Below are 9,009 nucleotides of genomic sequence, written 5' to 3' on the forward strand. Positions count from 1 at the left end.
GACTATATTTAGAGGTCTTATGACATTGACTAATTATGAGCAGATAACAGACTTTGAGGAGAAGTTTTCCACCATTGGCGTGCAAGTTCTGTTTTGGTCACATGCCTGATCCGGGTTAATTGGTGCTGAGACAGGAGTCGGGCGACAGTGTCATGAAAGATGAAAACGAGCCACGCTACTGCTTGACCTTTTTCTGAAAATGGCTTAGTTCTTGCCATCCCAAGCTTAAAAAGGCAATTCTCAGGCGCTAAGAATAACTTGTTTGACTGACCTCAAATTCCACCCACAAAGTGAGATGTCATCAGTAGCCTAATCCGTGGCAAATCACCCTTAATACATCTCCTTCTTGGGAAAAAGTAATCTGATCAAGGCACTACTGTTTTACTGGAATTCTCTGGCTAATGAATAAGCTTGCTCTTCTGCCTAATTGAAAAATTACTGAGCACTTATTGAATTAAAAGTGTAAGTATTTTACATTCACCCCCAGTACATCTTGTCCCCATGCACTCTGCAGCGTAGTGGCGAACCATGACTATTATAGTTAGGCCTTCAGTTTGGGCCATAAAAATGAAAACTCAAAACAAAAATGAGGGAACTCAAACACTTCTAAAGCACAATGCTAATTTTTGCTAGCATCCCTATGAGTACCACCCCAGTGACAAGAGAGTACTGCACCAGTGACAGTTTAGTACCTTTATTTGTGAGAGTGTACCAAGAAGTAGCTTATGTGAGCTTGTGGATCAGCTGACTCACTGTCACGGCAATGCAAACCCATATCAGTAAGGAAAATGTTCTAGTTTTCCAGTGTTATATACATGGTGTGTTAGTGTGTGTTGTGCTGGTACGAGTGGATCAGACACAGCAGTGCTGCTGAAGTTTTTAAAGACAATTATTGTTCATTTGCTGAATTTAACAAAAAAAGAGAAAATGTGGAAATGTTATGGCACCCTTTCCCAATATGTTCAACTCAGCAAATAAATGTAAACAATACACTAAAATTTGTGCAGAGAAACGCCATATTTACAATGATCAGGCATAACATTATGACCACCTCCTTGTTTCTATGCTCATTGTTCATTTTATCAGCTCCACTTACTTTAAAGGTACACTTTCTAGTTCTACAGTTACAGACTGTAGTCCATCTGTTTCTCTGTATACTTTGTTAGCCCCCTTTTACCCTGTTCTTCAATGGTCAGGACCCCCATGGACCCTCACAGAGCAGGTACTCTTTGGGTGGTGGATCATTCTCAGCACTGCAGTAACACTGACGTGGTGGTGGTGTTAGTGTGTGTTGTGCTGGTACGAGTGGATCAGACACAGCAGTGCTGCTGGAGTTTTTAAACACTGTGTCCACTCACTGTCCACTCTATTAGACACTCCTACCTTGTCAGTCCACCTTGTAGATGTAAAGTCAGAGACGATAGCTCATCTGCTGCACAGTTTGTGTTGGTCATCCTCTAGTCCTTCATCAGTGGTCACAGGATGCAGTTGGCTGGATATTTTTGGTTGGTGGACTATTCTCAGTCCAGCAGTGACACTGAGGTGTTTAAAAACTCCATAATGTTATGCCTGATCGGTGTATATATATATATATAACAAGCATGCTGATTATATGGAATAATGAATTTTACAAAAATAATAGAGCCTTAGGCCCTGAGGGTTCCTGCTGAAATGTATGGGTGATCCATATGACTGTATCATGACAAACTACATCAAGCACATTTCATCACAATAGAAAAAGAACACTAACTATGTGTTTCATTACAAAGAAACCATAACTAGTCCAGTTTAATTGGGTTTAGAACAGTGCAGTATGTGAAAAGTTGCATGAAATCATTGTAACCATTGTTTTTGATAGTATTTTTTAAATGTGGTACTGCACTTTCTTTTATGTCTGTTTCAACTCATCAAAACTAAATACCGTCATATGTATTGTGTGCTTTGTGTGTATCACAATGTTATGTTTCTTTGCCATATCACCCACTTTGACTGAAACGTCAGCACTAATATTCAGCAGTTCTCTGGAGGTCTTGGGCTTTCTTGGCATTTACTGAGCCAAAAGGCAAACAACATTTTTCTGAATCCTGAAAACATTTCTATGTTATTTCTAACGTCACAAAGTGTTACACAGGTCAGGTCTGTGTTGACAGACATCCTTAATGGTTTCTAATTCTTCAACAATCCCACTCTTCTTATGTATTAACGACACTTTCTAACGGCAATTACTTCATAAGGTAAGTACAGCTTTTTTTTCCCAGTTGCTTCATGACCCGATGAGGTAGGACACAGCTATAGGGAAATGAACTTGCACAAGAGATGTTGCATGCTGTGACGTGAACTAATTTTGACCAACGTCCTCTCGAACGTATTTGGTGGGCTTTGTGGACTTTCTACTTAGCAGTGAAGGTCTTGCCGACCGCCGTTAATCAGGCCTAAGCCAGGGGCGACACACAAACCGATCACTGACAATCTGCCACTGTCTTCTTCTGCCAAAATACTGTTGCCATGACAACAAAAGGGAAATGAGTAATACCCTGTGCACTTTGACTTTGTCTGAGGCACAGAATTGCTCAATTGCTTCCAGTGGCGGATCTAATGGTGGCACACGCAGAATGGTCGGTTTGAGTCTGCTGGTCAGCTGACTTTATTTTGCACATATTGACTCATGGAGCACTGTACATGAGATGTTTCCGACACATGGAGGAGACACAATGTTTGGTGTCAACGCATGACTGGCCATAGCCATTTTTGGCCAACTCGGGCTTAAACCTCACCCAGTGAAATGACCTAGCAGGGTTCACCAGCCTGAGGGCTGTTGTTTGTTCCACAGCATTTGGTTGAACTGCATCACAGTCAAGCTTCATTTCTAGAATTCAGCAGAACTCAACCTTTAAACAAAAAACAAAGTAATACAGCCACGGCATGGCGAGGAACTGCACAATTGCACTGGTACAAAACAACTTACTCAAATTTGACCCTGACGCACTCTTAAATAAGCTTTCACTTTCCTGAATGGAAAAAAGTCATCTAAAACAAAGCATGCAAAGTTCAGTATTTGCTTATCTGCTGTTTTACTGTGCGCACATGCATTTACATGACTAAAAATAAGGCAAAACAGCGCATGCTTTGACAGCGTGAGCAATGTTGCACTCTAACAGGCTGGAATATGACGGGCTGGCGTGAAGGAGGAGGGGGGGGTGGTTAGAGGGCTTCCTCTTTGCTGTGGTTCGCTGACTTCTCACGAGTGACACCAGCCCTTAACAACTCTGGCAGAGCATATAAAGAAAAGGCGGATGCCGGGGGAGACCTGTTGAGCACCAAGTGCAGCATGACCACAAACAGGACTGCAAAGCTGTGGAGTTCCTTTCTCTAAGCTCCTTCCTTTAACATGACCGGCCTAATCTCTGAGCCTCTTGTAAAGCATTTCAACATGGACAAAGATGACCGCAAGAGAAGCAAGAACCTGTAAGTGCAGACTCGACTACAGTCGTACAGAATCTTCGGCTATATCTTGGGATTATGTGTCCATACAATGGAATACGTTGAGGGTTTTTGCATGGTATCACTGCATGCTGTAGCATAGGTACACATGTGTGAAGACTGAATTACCGACCACAGCTGACTTTCTCTCCATAGAGGAAAAAGCTTCATGTGCCGACTACAGTGTATGTTCTCCCGCTCATCTGCTCCGGAGAGGTAAGCATCGGGCTGTCTGTTTCCAATATTGAGATGAATCATGAATGTAAACAGTAAGGAATAGGGATGCTTGAGGTGAGCCTAGAAAATAGGGAGGGCACATGTGAATCATGGATGGAGCTACTTCTCTGGAATGCTATATTACTTTCCCATATGTTCTTGACGTCTTCACAAAAAAGTCATATCTCCTAACCTAGTCAAGTAATCAAACCTTTCCTTTTCCAGCAGGTTAAGTTTAGAGGACACACAACAATGGTCCCAGTCTTTGGAACGGCTCCTCGAGTCAAAATGTAAGCATCCTGCTTGTTCTTACACGGTTCTCAATGTCCTTAGTATTAACGGTCAAGTAATCAAACTCTTCAACCATAAATTAGTCTCTTGTACATTAACGGCAAATCTCTGTTGGTCTCTCCAGATGGTTTAGCGACATTCCGCACCTTCCTCAAGTCCGAATTCAGTGATGAGAACATAGAGTTCTGGTTGACATGCGAGGACTACAAGAAAATCAGGTCGTCTTTCAGGATGACATCGAAGGCGAAGAAGATCTACGAGCAGTTCGTCAAAGCAGAGTCTCCTAAAGAGGTAAGCCAGCATCCAAAAGGGAAACCCCATATGCCCTCTTCAAGCTCATCACTGCCTGACCGATGTGTCCACAACATCCTTCAGTTTCTCATTTGCATTGCAGATAAACATTGATTACCACACAAGGGAGCAGATCAAGAGGAACGTGAAAAGCCCAACGGTCCAGTGTTTCGACGAGGCACAGAGGATCGTGTACGGACTCATGGAGCGGGACTCTTACCCCAGGTTTCTGAGGTCTGAGACGTACAGAACTCTTCTGGATTCCCTTGCCGCAGACGCTTCCCGCGGATGAGGGGACGGAGGGAACCTCCTAGCAACACTAAAACTGGAATGACAAGGTTTCTTCCTGGAGAACCCACTACTAGAGAGGGCCCAGGACCCCCCTCCAGCCAAGCTGTCCGACTAAAACCCAACTTCGACTCCGGGATCAGAAGAAACTGAATGTGAAAGTGTGGTGCTGCACCCTGAAACACTGTTGGGTGGTGACAAATGACATGAAACAAATCAAGCCAAAGCAAGTCTAGGAAAGCTAGCAAAGAAGCCAGTCAACCCTCAAAAGCCCTGGAAAAGTGCCCATGGCACCCTGTCACTCGGAAACACTTCCTGTGCAGATAAGGATGAGGGGCACTGAAGCCCATCCGGTGGTTAGAAAAGCAGCAGAGTGGGCAGAAACACTATCATGTGATCACAGCACTTACGGTATGTCTTTGAGAGAGAAAGACAGAGACTTTGCAGAGTCTTTATGGACTAACCACATGACTATTAGGAGGAGAAATGATCTCACGAGAACAATTGGCCATATTTTGGCATCAACGCCGTAACGCCGCACAACTGTGTCGAATTAAAGGAATGCATGTTTGTGACTAAGCGTGAAACTAAATCAAAAATAGTGAGGACATTAGAAAATGTGTCACAGAGTAACAGAGTGGCTGAAAGTTTGATCTGTGTAGTTTCATTCAATCACTTAGAATGTTCAACTGTTTAATTTAAATGCAGATGTAATTAGCTACAGACTATTTATTATCCACAAACACTGGTTGAATGTTGCTGTGTCCAATGTACCTATCGAAGATGAGGAAATAAAGCTTGAATCTTCAGTGGTCGGCTGCTTTGGTGAATGGCAGTCTCGCAAACGTCGAAAGCCGCATGTCTTTTAGAAGAGATCTTTCTCCTTTTACGTCAGGAGAGTCATCTGCTGACTTTCAGACAGCTTCTGCACTCTGGCAGACACGTCTCGAAACTCACATTTTCTGTAAGACAATTACCCAAGAAAAGGGAACAGCTCGGTTTCAGTTCCGCCAAAACAGGGAATTAAGAAAGAAAAGACTTCACGAGATGTAGAATGTCGTGTTTGGCAAAAGCTGCTGTTGGTCATGCGCTCTTGATATTCTAATTATTTCGTGGTTGCACCCCCACCATTGCAAACTACTAATATTTGTTTGTCTTAACTGTTCTGTCCTCTTAAAAGTAGGGATTTTAGCTCAGAACTGACAGGAACAGTACATCAAATGATTAGGATCTACACCCTTGTTACTTTCTGTATACACCTCATGGACACTAAAAAAGGGAACATAGATGCACATCCTTATTTACACCATAACCTTTAACAGAATCAGGTGACAATGCCGCTTCCACCTCCGCCCAGAGGAGATGGAGAAGATGATCTTGCTTAAATTAGGTACTTTTAGAACGGCAGTAATGGTCATTGTGACCTCACAGTTTCATAGTTGTTATTGCTGTTGTCGGAAGAAAACCTCGTATCTCCATTTTTGACAGTTTTGACATCATTTGAAAATGCCTGTTACCCTTTACATTGTATGTAAATTTCATGATGAATGGTCTAATGGCCGAAATGGCCCAACATTACTTTGAAAAAATCTCTAAACTATCATAAAGCCTCAGACATCAGGCAGTGAATTCATAACCACTTCATTTTCAACTTTCTGAGCAGGAAGACATGTGGTTCCTATCATCACCACTACCAACATTTCTAACTTGGTAAGATTTTCTAACAGTGGTGATGATAGGAACCAGGGTGTCTACAGCGCAAATTTTGCCATATTATTTACAATCCAAGATGACCAGTCAACCTATACATGTCCTCTGAGCTTTTAGAAGATGTTAATAGTGATAAAATGGTGGCGAATCTGCACTGCAAACTTAAATTAGTAGACTTTACTTAAAATATAATGTAAAAGTTATTGCCTCAAAAAAGGGTTCAGCTTAACTGACACTATATATGAGTTACAGTTACTTTCTAATTTTCAGTGATCCACACTTCTGCAGCAAGTAAGGTTAACACAAACAGCCTCAGTAGTTATGAATGGTTTCCACTGAGCTAGCAGGGCTCTACTTTTTCACCTTCAGCTCACTTTTGACTCTAGTTAGGTTAACTTGAATCAAATATTCATCCTTGTGTGATGAACTGGCATCAATTAAGACAACTTCATTATTGTTTTGTATAGTAACGAATTAATAGCTTAGATAAGACTAGAATCACCCATTTCTGAGGACTCCAACAGCTTAATACATGTTTGCCATTCTGTTAGCATTCATAGCTACAGGCCGAACTAAACCTGAACTCAACACACCCTCATAGTGAGAATAACAAAACTCGTCAAATGCATCCAGACTTCACACTTAATATGAGAGTATTAAAATAACATTTTGCAAAGAGAATTACATTTAGAAATTAGAAAAAGAGGAGTTAATTAACAGAAACCAACAAAACTGCTACAAAGCTTTTCAGGGAAAAGAGTCTGTAGGAACTATTCAAATGAACTGATCTTAACTTATCTAAGTAAATATGGATTATACAAGAAATAGAAATAATAAGTGTTAATAGATTAATAGATTTGTATTAGTAATTAGTGAAAGTTTTTCCTTGGTTACTTTTTTGCCTTACAACAGCGTGTACCTCTTAGCCATTCATTTTTTTTTGTTGAATACATTTCAAGCCAAAATCTTATCTCAAAACCATCATAAAACCATGTCTCAGACATCAGGCAGTGTATTCATAACCACTTCATTTTCAACCTTCAGAGCAGGAAGACGTCTGGTTCCTATCACCACCACTGTGAACACCTCTAACTTTGTAAGTTTCTCTAGAATGGAACATTTCACACCGGACCACTCTGAATGACCTTGTTTATGTCTTTTCTGCCTAATTATGCAGAAATTTTGAAAAAGTGGTGTAATTTCCCTTCAAGTGGAAGTGTGTACTGTGAAAAAAAAAGCTTGAGTAAGAGGTTAAAAGAGTTGCAACACTCTTGCACTTTAGTCAACGTCAGCAACACGTTAAAAATGAATGAGCAATACTGGGACGCTGACATATGAAGCTGATTCTGACAGAGATATAAGATCAAGCAAATAATGTGGCTCTGTTGACAATGTGATCTAAACTTAGGAGTGAAAGTTTCAGTAACAAAACATTACCTCTCATGTCACATTTGACAAATGTAGTATGAGAGCTCTGTCACGGACTCCGAGAAGCCATTAGAAGAGTGACACAGACACGTGACACTAGATCTTTTGTTCTGGATGTCCTTGAGTGAAAGGACTTGCTATATAAAAGTAACCTCCTCTTGTAGCTACACATACAGTAACTGACTTTACACCCCTGAGCACAGTGTGTCTCCGCTTGCTGGGAACTTACAGTGTGCGTAAGGCCCTTCAGAGCATTCTCTGTTTTCGTGGAAACTTGGCAGTGGTCGCAGGGCGAGCCACTTAAGAGCAGGACGGTTATTTACAGTCCGCACATCATAACAGATACTGTAGCTCTCATGGCCACGCGGCGTAATATATGAACGGCTGGACGTTCTGGTCATAATATTTATGGAGCAGAATTTAGTCGGCCTGTTTCAATATTCCGACTCTCTGTGGCTGCTGCTGACGAAAGTGCACTTACACAACTCACAAACCACAATCTTTAAAGAAAACCATCCATTTCCGTTAACACATGCAAGAAATGATATCTTGGCAAGTGAAAACATCTTAAATCTAGTCAATATTTTTTAATATTTCTCATCATGAGTTTATTGTAGGAATATTATTCTGAGATTATTTAATTTGTCTGGATATTTACTTGTTTTAAAGAGCCCACATCCTCCACTTTTCTTGTACTGTACCCCCCCCCACTTACAGTCATGTGCAAAAGTTTGAACACCACTGGTCAATTTACACATTTGTTGACTATAAGTTAACACCCCCTCTACAGGAAACTCACTTAAATGTGACCTTCTTCAGCACAAGTTCTATTTACTTGCTGAGTAAAACATAAAATATAAAAGGTGCCATAACTTTTTGCACAGGCCACACTTTCTGTTTTTTTCCCCAATATTCAGCAAAATAAACACGAATTGTGCATTAAAATGTAAAGTGTGTTGAGGATGTTTTAACTTATTTACACTTAGAAAATCAAACAAACATGTCATTTGACCAAACTTTTGCATATGACTGTATGACATTTGTATATGTGTCAAAAATAAAGCTCATGTTTACTTGACCATATTCCCACTTTTATCCCTTAGAATTAGTTGTTCTTGTTGCAGTGCCTTTAAGACTGATTTATGTAAATGAGCTCTGTTCTGACTGGCTCTGTATTGTGCCTCCTTCAAGAAGCAGTCTACGTTCAAACACTCCTTATAACTTTAGCTTGAATGGGCGGGGCTAAACTGCTGTAGGCTGAATAGGTGGATAGGTGTTTCTGCAGTTAGGTTTTCGTATTGACTG

The 9,009-nt window shown here is 41.0% G+C and overlaps 1 protein-coding gene across 2 annotated transcripts; it reads left to right on the top strand.

Annotated features, from left to right (window-relative positions):
• Window positions 1-3,251: 3,251 nt before the first annotated feature.
• On the top strand, window positions 3,252-5,375 carry si:ch211-117l17.5 (regulator of G-protein signaling 21). Of its 2 annotated transcripts, none has more exons than XM_036587221.1 (5): window positions 3,252-3,465; window positions 3,637-3,696; window positions 3,925-3,986; window positions 4,112-4,278; window positions 4,382-5,375. In XM_036587221.1, the coding sequence occupies exons 1-5, from the start codon at window positions 3,389-3,391 to the stop codon at window positions 4,568-4,570; spliced, it is 555 nt and encodes a 184-aa protein (XP_036443114.1). In that variant the 5' UTR covers window positions 3,252-3,388; the 3' UTR covers window positions 4,571-5,375. The 2 variants fall into 2 exon arrangements, with proteins under 2 accessions (XP_036443114.1, XP_036443113.1); XM_036587220.1 differs by having other exon boundaries at window positions 3,255-3,465; window positions 3,922-3,986.
• The last annotated feature ends 3,634 nt before the right edge of the window (window positions 5,376-9,009 follow it).

Source organism: Colossoma macropomum, unplaced genomic scaffold, assembly GCF_904425465.1.
Source record: "Colossoma macropomum unplaced genomic scaffold, Colossoma_macropomum, whole genome shotgun sequence".
Taxonomy (NCBI): Eukaryota; Metazoa; Chordata; class Actinopteri; order Characiformes; family Serrasalmidae; genus Colossoma; species Colossoma macropomum.